The 13,226-nt window shown below is 37.5% G+C and overlaps 1 protein-coding gene across 2 annotated transcripts in view; it reads right to left on the reverse strand.

The window, feature by feature from the left end:
• Nucleotides 1-2,373: 2,373 nt before the first annotated feature.
• Nucleotides 2,374-13,226, reverse strand: part of LOC126162339 (cleavage and polyadenylation specificity factor subunit 1) — a 316,445-nt gene continuing 305,592 nt past the window's right edge. For both annotated transcript variants that reach the window (XM_049918776.1, XM_049918777.1), the window contains exons 25-26: nt 8,284-8,413; nt 2,374-2,625 (exon numbers count right to left, since the gene is read on the reverse strand). In XM_049918776.1, the coding sequence (XP_049774733.1) occupies nt 2,439-2,625; nt 8,284-8,413 (317 nt within the window). In that variant the 3' untranslated portion in view covers nt 2,374-2,438. The remainder of the gene's footprint in view (nt 2,626-8,283; nt 8,414-13,226) is intronic.

Consider the following 13,226-nt stretch of genomic DNA (forward strand, 5'->3'; position numbering starts at 1 on the left):
CATATCTCAACAATTTCGGTCACAAGCAATTGCGCCAGTGCAAAAAAAGGCTCATCCCGTGGTCCGAGGGATGGTGAAATTAGTCAGAGTTTCATCTGGCCAGGAATGGATGCTGACTGTATGACAATTGTCAGATACTGCATGGTGTGCCAGAAAAATAAGATCACTTGGCACCTCAAGGCCCAATTAGGCAACATTCCTATCAACAAGTTTGCACTTTGAACATGTGCAAATTGACATTGTGGGGTCCATTCCAGTGTCTGAAGGCTACAGCAACTGCCTCATGATCATGGATCGATCTCTGAGAGTCCTAAAGCTTTCCCTATGAAAGACATTTACAGCCAAGATAGTAGCACAGACGTTTTGATGGAGTGTCCGGTTTGATGTACTGATATGCATTACAACAGATCAAGGATGCCAATTCAAGGCCTACTTATTCAAAGAACTGACGAGCTTATTGGGCACTAAGCGCATTCACTCTACTGTTTATCATCCGGCAACGAACTGAATAGTAGAACACCTGCATTGCCAACTCAAGGCAGTCCTTTGGTGTCATACTACACAAAATTGGATGGATACATTACCCATAGTGCTCCTTGGCCTCCACACATCATTTAAGAGCAACCTGACAGCTACAGCAGATGAATTAGTGTACAGACAAACACTGTGCCTTCCAGGGGAGTTCAAGCATAATACGACAGATGGTATGTTCAATACATCATGAGTTTGCCACCAAATTAGTCATTAGGTATGAGTGAGCTTGTGTGTTTCCTCTGGATGTTCAAAAATATTACTCATGTATAATTACGGGAAAAGTATGTTGCCCAGCTATTCCATTCTCTTACAAGGTTTTCAACTGCAACATGCACCTTGGAACAATACCTAAATTTGCTTGGTTTCTTGTAAGTTATGTTCTTCACTCAACAGCCCCAGCCAGTGCCACCTCTAGAACAAAGTGAATGACACTCGTCTGTTTTTGAGGACATCTCTAGCTGCAATCATGGGTTCGTACAAAACAACAAGGTGCACAAGCCACTGCAGCTGCCTTACGAAAGACCGTATACAGTAAGTGGCAGAAGCGATGACACTTTTACAATAGACATCAGGGGTGTGTCTACCACCAGACTCAAACATTTTTCTGTGATTCAAAAGATGCAACAAACACTGCCAGCACTGCAACCACTGAAGATAAGAAAGTGACATTGAGTACAGTTCCCCCACAATGCGCTGGTACCTCCAAATTCAGCAATAAGATGTCTGGTTTCCAAAAAACAGTGACAAGCATCCAGGATGTCATGTCTAACTTAACCTCAGACACTGTTGACACTGCAACAACTGGCACAGTGGCAGTGTACTTAAATATTCCAAGACATTCATGACTCTATGTATCATTCTTTGACTCTTGATTTAATTTAGTATTCTATGCTCCAAGTAGTACAGGATATAATGTACTCATGTGTGTGAGTATTAATGTATGTGGAAATAACTGATTAATTATTAACAGATATCCACAAAGGTATTAGCTCTTAATCAGATTTTAAACTTCAGACACTGAGAAAGAGTCTCTCCAGGACAAAGATGTTGAAAATACATTTACAGTAAACAAATATCTCCACAAAATATGGAACACAATATGAAGGACTAATGTAATTCTGAAATAGGAAATGAATGGAATTTTATCGACAAACATACATGTATGAAATGAAAATGCAGTTTACATGTAGTTTCTCAAAGAGAGTTACAGACTGAGAGACAGAATAAAATGCAGGGGAACTTGTTACATGAGGGAGAATGAGGTACTGGCCTTGTTTGCCAATACATATATAACTACCAGTATACAGCAGAATGTTACTGTAGAAGAGTTTGTAGCTCAATGCAGTAACCTTTGGATACGTTATTTGAGTTTTATTAATATATAGTATCTTTCTAGCTTTAGGTTAAGATAAGCCAATTCTAGTTTTATCATCTTGAGCTCAGTGCACCCTTGATCTTCTCCCCAAAGGTTTATAACATATGGCTTGCTTTGGTATCTTGGTCTTTGACATACACAGAACATGTTGTTTGCATGTTGTTATTACCGATCAACTGCTCAATCATTAGTATGAGCGGGGAGTGTTTCCTCTGGATGTTCAAAAATATTACTCACACATAATTAAGCAAATAGCTGTTGTCCACAGCAATAGGTTTTCAACTGCAACATACATCTTGGAACATATGCTTCAATTTGCCTGGCTTCTTGTTAGTTATGCTCTTCAGTTTCTAAGTCTAATGGAAAAGAAAGATATAGGAAACTTTAATATTTTTTAAAACTCATAATACTTTTTTTTTAAAAACTGTATGAAAATTTATGAAAAAGATGAATTTACAAAATGAGTCGATATTTCAATGGTACATTAAATACAAATATGCTACTAGAAATAGCATCATTTCACAAATAATTAAAAATGGGCTGTCAGTCTTTCAGTATCATATAAATCTTCAACAATGTCATCCACTTTGGTTCCTATTTTCTTGGCAACTTCATGTTTCTCAGGTGTGGGCAGACCTAAGAATGCCCAGACCAACTCCCCATCAATTATTCCTCTGGCAGGATTACTTAGAAGCTTTATTGAGCTCTTGTAGGTCCTGTAACAACAATGTGAGAAATGTGAATACCATTACTGACTGATTTTAATTAGAAATTTTCTCAAAAAGCAGAAAACAATGAGTTTTATAGCAAGGAAAATGACAAATTGAACAAAGGCTTAAATTCTATAAAAATTTATGAAATACTGTGGCAAAACCTGAACCTACATCTACATATATACTCTGCATTTTACTATGAAATGTGTTTATAGACAGTACCTCCCATTATATCATTTGTCAGGTTTTCTACCTGTTCCATTTGAATATTAAGCATGAGAAAAATGACAGCTTAAATGTCTTTGTATTCATTGCAATTAGTCTAATCTTGTCTTCGCAGTCCATACAGTGTGATATGTAAGGATCTGAAATAAATTCCTAGATTTTTCACTAAATACTGGAATCTTTCTAAGCAGCTTTCATGGGATAACTGGGGCCTGTCTTCAAGCATCTGTGAATTCAGGTTTTTCAAACAATGGAAAATCCAGGATGGTTTCAGTTTCCTCTGTGCGTGCGTGCTTGCTTATATGTGTCTGTTGTTGACAAAGACCAATGGCCAAAAGCTTTACTTGTGAGAGTCTTTTTGTTGTACCTATCTGCAACCCAGCATCTCCACTGTACGGTGTGTAGCAACTTTCCTTCTCAAATGTATGGTGTGTAGCAACTTTCCTTCTCAAATACTAATACTGTTACAATTCAGGTTTTTCAGCATTTCTGTGACACTCTTCCATGAATCAAACAAACCTGTGACAATTCGTGCTACCCTTCTTTGTATATGTACAATATACCTGTTAGTCTTATTTGTTATGGTCACCACACACTTGAGAAATAGTCTAGGATGGATGACATGAGTGTTACATCCAAGTATGGATCACTTGAGTGTTATGCAAGCAATCTCCTTTGTAGACTGATTGAATTTCCCCAGTATCCAATCAACAGGGAGTATATGTGGAGCAAAAAAAAAGTTCCTGGATTTCCTGGTAAAGAATGTACTTCTTCTCGCGTTAAAATACAGTTTCTCCAAAGTGAAAATACACTATAACCCGACTGAAAGTACATTTTTTCTGTGTTAAATGACAATATACTTTCCCTGCGAGCTGTAACACTTATCAATCCTATGAATGGCAAAGATTTTATACACCAGTATAGAACTGTCCAGAAAAAATGAAACCCAGCAAAAAAACAATGCATTTTGAAACAATGCTGCATATTTTCATATTATGAAAGTATGAACATGATTTCCATCAAATACAGCATTGTAGCTTCTGAAGCACTGAAATGAGATTGCGCTGTGTGATTTGCTTTTGTCAGCCAATCATAGCTCAGGTCATTTGATATCACCAGCAAATGATAGAGACTCAGAGCATAGAACGCATCATGTATTCAGTCAACAGCAACATCATTGTTAAGTACCATGAACATACCAACACAAGAAGTTAATGATTTAAATTAATACACATATAGTACAGCTACCAGAAAACCTAAGGTTTTACATATATAACTGGTCATCAAAAATTTTCTGCTGTTTTTTTCCAAGGGTGAGGTTAGGCAGGATCTTAAAGAGCATAGCTAAAATTGCAGCAGCTTGATGTTTCTGACAAACACAACTGTAACTTTCAATGCTGTACACCGAAAATTTCATGGGTACCTGCTGAATACATACTCTGCTGAGCACTTCGACTTTTCCATAGAAGAGCCAATTTAATGTGAAACTGCTCAAGAACTCATTTTGCACTTTTTTTGAAGGATAATTATACTTTTTTTCCATGTTATTGCATAATTTGCAATCTATGAAAGATCTGAAATAAATACAAAAACCTAACCATGAAACTTGGTCTTTTTTAGTGTGTGTTATCCTTTAAAATATATCAGACACAAATTTGCCAACAAATTTTAAATAATAACATAGGTGCTGGTCTTCTGAGCTCGAAAGTTTTCTAAGCTACTCCTCCTCAAAACTCTACATTTTGAATGAGTTAAGAAATTCATTGCACATTATTACGAGTAACATAATTCAACTTGCATAAAAGGAAATTTACTTCGAAAGTAATGCTTCTCAGACCACCATTTGTAATGTTTTCTCTTATGACCTGTTGGAAATGTAAATAATTGTGACGTCACACTCATTGAAAGCAGTCTGTTTTTACGAAGAATTGCATAGTCTTCATTTTAAAGCCTTTGACACATTTTTCTGTCAGCAGACACTTGACTGTGCACTGTTTTTTGTTGTTGTCAATGGCATAATTTCTTTGCAACTAAAGTTTTACTTTTGTGTTGTTTTATTGCTGCAGTATTATTCTGCAGTAGAGGGCTAAAGTAAAATTCTTTGTTGGATTGTCAGTTTTTACCAGTCAAAATTACAAAAATGTAACTCCAATCTTTGCATTACTTTGTAATTATACTGTGTTCTGACTGAATATTGGTGCAATATTTTTCTGATTGTAATTTACTGTGGGCAACACTACCATGTGCAAAAAGGTCTAAGGTTCCTTTTAATACTGTGTGTCAGTCATTACTATACAATGTAAACAGCAAGAGTCCCAACGCATTTGCATGTGGCATTTCCAAAGTTACTTCGACTTCTGTCAGACTCTCCATCAAAGATAACATGATGTATTCTCCTTAAAAAGAAACCCTCAGTCCAGGCACAAACGTTTGTTTGGGCTCAGAATATGTTCTGAAATTTAGCAATAGACATATATAAATGAAATTAGACATAGTTTGGTGGATAACTGCTGCGGTTTTTCTTGTAGGAAGGTATGAGCTGCACTTTCTTACAACTATTGGGCACTGGTTTTTGTTTGAAAGATTTATAGTATATTAAGGTTAATATGGGAGCTAACTCTACTCTGTTTTCTTTGTAGATTCTGTGTAGAATACTATCAGGCACTGGAGCCTTTTTTAGTTTTAGTGAATTCAGCTGATTCTTAATGCCACTGATACTATTATTTTTATCACTCATCTCTCTAGTCGTGTGAGAAGTAAACTGAGGGGGGGGGGGGTATCTAATTATCTTCCTTTGTCTAGGAACATTTAGAAAGTTGGGTCCAACATCAGCTTTTGCTTTGCTATCCACACTTTTGGCTCTTGTGTCTTCTATGAATATCTGGACACTAACTTTGTTGCAAGTGACACCTTTAGATATGAAAAATTTTGCGAAAATGAGGGAAAACTGATGATTTCTAGGTAAATAACAGAAATTGGTGGTTTTTATGAAATGTCATGAAATTTGTCACTTCTTCATATAAAAAATGTTATAAATCTGAGGATGGCAGTTTTCCAATATTCACATGATAGCTGTTTGACATTGAAATTGTAGTTTTACTTTTTATTTCCTCAAGGCTGACACTTGTGTGCAATTTTAAAATGACAGTTCTTCCCCATGTAACTATCATGTGATGTCAAAAACAGCACTGAAGTTGACAAAAAATAGCACAAAAATTGGAGAAAACATCCAATCTGCCAAAAAAAGGTAAAATTGAAATTGAAAAAAAAATGCAACACTGAATCTGGCGAAAAAGAGAACACTAGATCTGGCAAAAACCAACGTCACTGATCAGCGGGTGGTGGCGGGGGGAGGAGGAGGGGGAGGAGGAGTAGAGAAAAAAAATTTTATCTCCGAAACTGAATTAAAAGTAACACTGAATCTGGCAAAAGATGTGAAACTGGCATTAACACACTGAATTTGGCAAAAATATCACTAAATTTAGCCAAAAACACCACATAATTTTGCAAAAAAAAAAGACACTGAAACTGGCTAAAAATAACACAAAATTTGGCAACAACATAAAATGATTTTTATTCTTGTCCCTACATAAGATCTTTTTTTGGGTTTTGTGAGAGGATTCGAAAAGATTATGGCCTCATACCTTATCCTTTTGACAACAAAAGGCATTTCATTTACAATTTATCTGTCTACAGTCCTATGCCTTGTTTTACTACCACAGCACAGCACCCATTGTTTCTTTACAGAGACTGTGTAATACTGAGTGCCTCTCCCATGATGAACTGTTCAGCTAGGTAATATCTATCTAGAGCTTGGGCAACTGTTCTGTTAAGCATAAGCCACAGTTCCTGTACAGAGGTAAATATTTTGAGATTCTCTATGTGGTATCATACTACTGCAACTTTATCCAGTTCACTGAACATTTAAATCTTTCTGCTTGTTTTATTTGCCCTACGTGCTTGAAGCAATTATTTTTTCGACAAATGCCTCTTGCCCACTGTCATTAGTTTTGGCATCTACATCGTCAAAGAGTTAGGTCTATTTGCCGCCATTAGATATAATATGTTTCCACTATAAGTGGGCTTCTGAACTATTTCTTCCAAGTAGTTTTCAGGGAAAGAATTTATTTCACAAGATATCTTGTCACAGCCACCAATTACAAAATTGTGAGCTGAGGGCTTCTCTAAAGTTTTTGGTTAAATCATTGGGTGAGCCTGGGCATTGACATAAGGACCCAATTATATGTTTATGCCCACTCTGAAAGTGAGCCTTACCCAAACAATCTCATAAACACCTTCAATTTATATCACAGAGATTTTGAGCTTCTTTTCTACTTGATTCATCCTCAAAGCCTCAATGCTGTCAATTTAGGATTTTTGCCAAGCTATCTGTACCTAGTACTTATTATATGAACTCCACTGTTTTTTACGACTGCTTGAAACTCTGGGTCTTTTTTACAAATGCTGTTGCAGCTGATCACTAACATTATGATTCAGAATCAAGAGAGACAATAAATTTCATCAAAAGGAAAATTCACTTGAGAAAACTATAAAATTACTCTCTGCTTAAAACGGCTGGCCAGTTTTCACCTTCAGGAGCCAAAGTTTAAGTAAGGCTGATAAATATTTAAAAGCGAGAAAACTACGCCTATGTTTCAATCCTATTAATTCCTTCTTCGAGGAGGAAAGACAAATAGGTTGTGGAAGGTTAAAATAGAGTCGAGCATCATTTAAGAGCCTAGGATGAAAGGGAAGTCACTGTATGTAATGCAGTTTTTGTAAAGTAAGCAAATGGCTCAAAAATGACATTTAAATAAAATCTGTAACTATAAAGCATCTATTCATGCTACAGACTGTCTCCTGTATGACTTTTCATCACCAAAGTAAAAGTAGTAATAGTTGCTGTGAGTACAAAAAAAGTCAAATCTAGACCATTAATCCAAAATATAGAATGCTGTTGCAGGAAATTCAAGAGGCAATGTCTGGCAATATAACAGGTACACGTAATGCTGAGGTGAAACATTTGTGAATAGGTTTTTACCTACTTATTAAAACATGTCTGTTAGAAATATAGTTTGCAATGATATATCTAGTCAATAAAGCACATTAGTTGAGTTAAATTCACCAGTGTGAATATGAAATGTATTCTGTTATCTCTTAAGAAGTTTCAATATTAGTGTATGTATCATCATTGATTTCCTTGAAACCCACACCATACAGAAAAAAGTTCAATCACTTGTGGCAAAATACTAGCCAATACGTTAAAATTACTTAAAAAAATAAAAATAAAGGAATTTAGGATCGCAATAGCAACAAAAATTCTGTACAACTATTATTATTACTACACTGAGACTTTCAATAGTCATATCGTTATTCTTCTTTTTTCTGTAACTGAAAAATAAAGAAAGCAGAGTGTAAAGTTGTTCTAATACTTGCCTAAATGCTTTTGGATTCAATCCTGCAGTGTGGCAACAATGACTCACAAGCACATTTTGTAACATAAGCAGACGCCTGTAAGACTTTTCAGGTACAGGGAGCACATACCCTAAGCCACCATCCAAAGTTGCTGTAACAAAAATTGTAGCCTTCAGTAGAACACACACAGTAATTAGGCTGAATGGGCTATTTGTTAAATACTTAAATACATGTTGGTAGTCACTTAAAAACTAAAAAAGCAGGGAAGATGAATAAATTAAAAAAAAAATTAAACTAAAAATAAAAAGAAAGTAGAAACTATTCAAATGTGTGATTCACAGCCATAAAATATCAGTTATCAAATATTGCAAACAGATAAAAAAGAAACAGATCTGTTGGAAGGCCTCTGTCAATTGTGATTCCTCCACCTTAAACTCTGCCAGAAAGATCCCAGAAATCCAGCATGACCTCCAATCTCTGCCTAAGGCCTTAGGCCCCTGCCAGAACCTCTCCCACCCATTATCCTACCCTCCCCTATGACACTCAGCATATCCACCTTCTACAAGCTCCCAAAAATCCACCAACTCAACAATCCTGAATTCCCCACTGTAGTTGGCTATCGTGCCCCACAGAGAGAATTTTGGCCCCCATTAACCAACACCTCCAACCAACTGCCCAAAATCTAGTCTCCTAAGTCAAAGATACCAGCATCTTCCTTCACCGACTCTCCACCATTCTCATCCCTTTGCCTCTTGGATCCCTACTCATAACTGCTGACACCACTTCCTTACACTCCAACATACTTCACACCTGTGGTCTTGCCACTATTGAACACTATCTCCCCTTATGTACTTCAGACTCAAAACCCAGTATCTCACTGCTCATACAATTTACTAAACACAAAACTACTTCTCCTTTGAAGTGAAGGTATACAAACAAATCCGCAGAACAGCCATGGCTAACCACATGGCACCCTCCTATGCCAAACTGTTAATGGGCCTTCTAGAGGAAACCTTCCTTAACTCTCAAAGCCCCAACCCCTGGTCTGGAACGGGTTCATTGGTGACATCTTCATGATCTGCACTCAGGGCCAAGACACTCTATCCTCATTTCTTCACAACCTCAACACATATCCCATCGGCTTCACCTGGTCCTCTTCAACCCAGCAAGCCACCTTCCTGGATGTTGGCACCCTCTCTGATAGCTCTATCAACATCTCTGTCCACATTAATCCACCAATTACCAATAGTATCTGCATTTCAAGAGCTGCCATCCCTCCCACACAGCCTGGTCAACCAGGGATGGCATATCTGCAGTGACAAGAATTCCCTTGCCCAGTATGCTTAAGGTCTCACAAAGGCCTTCACAGGCAGGCTCTACCCCCAGACACAGGCCACAAACAGATGTCCTCTGCCATGTCCCCATACATTCCCAAGAACCAGCTACAAAGGAGCACCCCTCCCCCCCCTTTCATCCCCCAATAAAACCCCAGAATGGAACAACACTTCCTTTGTCAGGGCTTTATCCATTTATCACCAAGCTCTGAAATCAGGGACATCCTGCCCAAAACCCTTCCCACCCATCCTAAAATGGTATTCTGTTGTCCACCCAACCTCCACAACAATCTAGCCTATTCTTATGCCAATCCCAATCCCAATCCTGGCTCCTTGCCACAGGGATCATATCCCTGTGCAAGACCTGGCCAATCCACCCACCCAGCACTACCTATTCCAATCCTGTCACAGTCTTATCCTATCCCATCTGAGGCACAGAATCATTCTGCAGATGGCTTCAAATGCCAGTTCTCTTTCTCAATAGTGTTCCTTGAAAAGAACATCGCCTTCCCTCCAGGAATTCCCATTTGAGTTTCCGAAGCACCTCCATAACACTTGCATGCTGTTCGAACCTATCAGTAAGAAATCTAGCAGCTTGTCTCTGAATTGTTTGGATGTCTTTCTTTAATCCAACCTGATACAGATCTCAAACTCTCAAGCAGTACTCAAGAATAGATTGCACTATATGTGGTCTCATTTACAGATGAATTCTCCCAATAAACTGAAGCTGATCATTCGCCTTTCCTACCACAATCCTCATACGCTCATTCCATTTCATATCACTTTGCAATTGTTACACCCCGATATTTCAATGACAAGACTGTGCCAAGCAGGACAATACTAATGTTGTATCCAAAGATACATCCACATTACCAGACATTTTACTACATTTAGAGCTAGCTGCCATTCATCACACCAACTAGAAATTTTGTCTAAATCATCTCGTATCCTCCTAAAGGCACACAACTTCGACACCTTACTGTACACCACAGCATCATCAGCAAACAACTACAGATTGCTATCTACAATTTCCTTCAAATCATTTATGTGTATAGAGAATAATAGTGGTCCTATCACACTTCCATGGAGCACTCCTCACTATACCCTTGTAACTGATGAACAGTCGCCATTGAAGATGACATATTGAGTTCGGTAACTTAAGAAGTCTTCAAGCCACTCAGATATCTGTGAACTTATTCTATACACTCATATCTTCTTTAACAGCCTGCAGTGGGGCACTACATCAAATGCTTTGTGGAAACCTAGAAATATGGAATCTGCCTGTTCCCCTTCATTCATAGTGTATCATGTGAGAAAAGGGCAAGTGAGTTTCGCACATGCGATGTTTTCTAAAACCACACTGATTCAAGCACATAAGCTTCTCAGTCTAGAAAATTTATTATATTCAAACTGAGAATATGATAAAGATTCTGCAGAAATCCAATGTAAGGGATATTTGTCTGTAATTTTGGGAGTCAGTCTTTTGCCCTTCTTGTACAAAGGAATCACCTGCACCTTTTTCCAGTCACTTGCAACTTAGTATTGGGCTAGAGATTCACAATAAATGCAGATTAAGTAAGTGGCCAATGCCACAGAGCACTCTTAGAAAAACTGAACTGGGATGGATCTGGTGACTTATTTGTTTTCAATTCCTCCGATTGTTTCTCTACACTAGTGACGCCTATTACTATGTTGTCCATATAGGAGTCAGTCTGATGGTCAAATGACAGTGTGTTTGTATGATTCTCCTTCATGAATGGTTTCTTGAACGTTAAATTTAAAACTTCGGCTTTTGTTTTGCTATGTTCAACTACCACTAGACAGGTCAACAAGTGACTGAATGAAAGCCTTAGATCCACTCAGCGATTTTACATATGACCACAATTTTCTTGGGTTCTCTGCCAGATCTGTTGCTAAGGTATGACAGTGGTAGTAGTTGCATGCTCCATGCATAGATCTTTTCACAGATGCACGAATCTCTAGTAACCTTTGCTTGTCGTCATTTGCACGTTCTCTTTTGACTCAGGAGTGCAACAGCCTCTGCTTCCTCAGCATTTTTCAAATCTCGTTATTAGACTATGGTGGGTTTTTTCCGTCCTAAATCCACTTACTAGGCATATAATTCTACAGAGTACAATTTACAATCTGCTTTAACTTTGCTCATAATTCCTCTAAGTCCATCTTACTGGAAATTGGTGATGTCAGTTCACTGTCTAAGTGAGAAGCTAATAATGCTTATCTACTCTTTGTAGCAAAAACACACTCCTATCATTCTTAACTGCTTTATTAACTTTGGTAACCACAGTTTCTATACTGACATTGTTGATAAGGTCCGGCTTATTTGTAGCTACAAGGTCTAAGATATTTCCATTGTGTGTGGGCTGCCAAACTAAGGGCTCAATACAGTTTTCAAAAAAGTGTTCAAAAGTACTCCGCATGACTGTCTATATGTCTGTCTGTCTGCACCCCCTGCAATGAATCCACAGATATCGCAGTCTACACTTGGTAGGTTAGAGTCACCTCCAGTTAGTAATACATGATGTACGTATTTATGCGCTACTGACCGTAGACATTCTTTAAATGACTCTAGAACTGTCACAGCAGAATCAGGTGGCCAGTAAAAACATCGAACAATTAGCTTGGTTTCACCTAGACCTGTTATATGCGATCATAAAACTTCACTGTAACATTCAACTTCAATCTCAATAGAGACAATATTTTTGTAATGGCCTCTAATCTGTCTTTCTGATATACGTTCCACAATACCTCAGAGGTTTCCACTTCAGAATTCAGCCAACTCTCGGTTCCAAGAATAATTTGAGCATGGGAATTTTCCTGGGCAGGTGGGCAGCAAATTCAGGAACTTCATTACAAATACTTCGATCATTTATTGATGAAATTTTGTCAGTTCACATGTCTGTACTCTGAACACAGTCTGACTTCCCTTGATGCGTATCAACTGGTGAGTGCAGATCATTTCCCATGTAAGAAACTTTGATGTGATGACAAGAATAGCACCAAATTTGGCAAAAATAAAACAGTACTGATTTTAGCAAAGTACAATGTTGAATTTGGTAAAAACACAAAATTTGTCAAAAACAGCAAATGTAGCAAAATGGGCAAAAAAACTACATTAAGTTCGGCAGAAACACAAAGTTTGGTGAAAACCACCAAATTTAGCGCAAAACACCAAATTTTGCAAAAATTACTCATGTTGACAAAAAACCATGAGTTTGTAACTAAATTCAGTGAATTTGGCAAAAAAATAACATTGATTTAGGAAAATATCACCAAATTTACCAAAAAATACCAAATTTGCTAAAAAACAACACAAAATTTTGGAAAAATAATGATTCTGGGAAAAGGACAACACCAAACTAAAAAAATCCCTCCCAAAAATAATACAAAATTTAGCAAAAATAACAATGAATACAGGAAAAAATAGCACCAAATTTGGCAAAAAAACCTCAACCACATTATTCACATCCATCCAATTGCTTCCTGGAACGATTTTTGGAAGTTTTTTGTTTTCCATGATACCACTTCACTGTAATCAGTAAGATATTTAGTTTGGCCATCCCTGTATCATGGTCAGAGAGGCCATTCACTTCTGGATATACACTTACATTA

The sequence above is a fragment of the Schistocerca cancellata genome, chromosome 2, assembly GCF_023864275.1.
Source record: "Schistocerca cancellata isolate TAMUIC-IGC-003103 chromosome 2, iqSchCanc2.1, whole genome shotgun sequence".
Classification (NCBI taxonomy): Eukaryota; Metazoa; Arthropoda; class Insecta; order Orthoptera; family Acrididae; genus Schistocerca; species Schistocerca cancellata.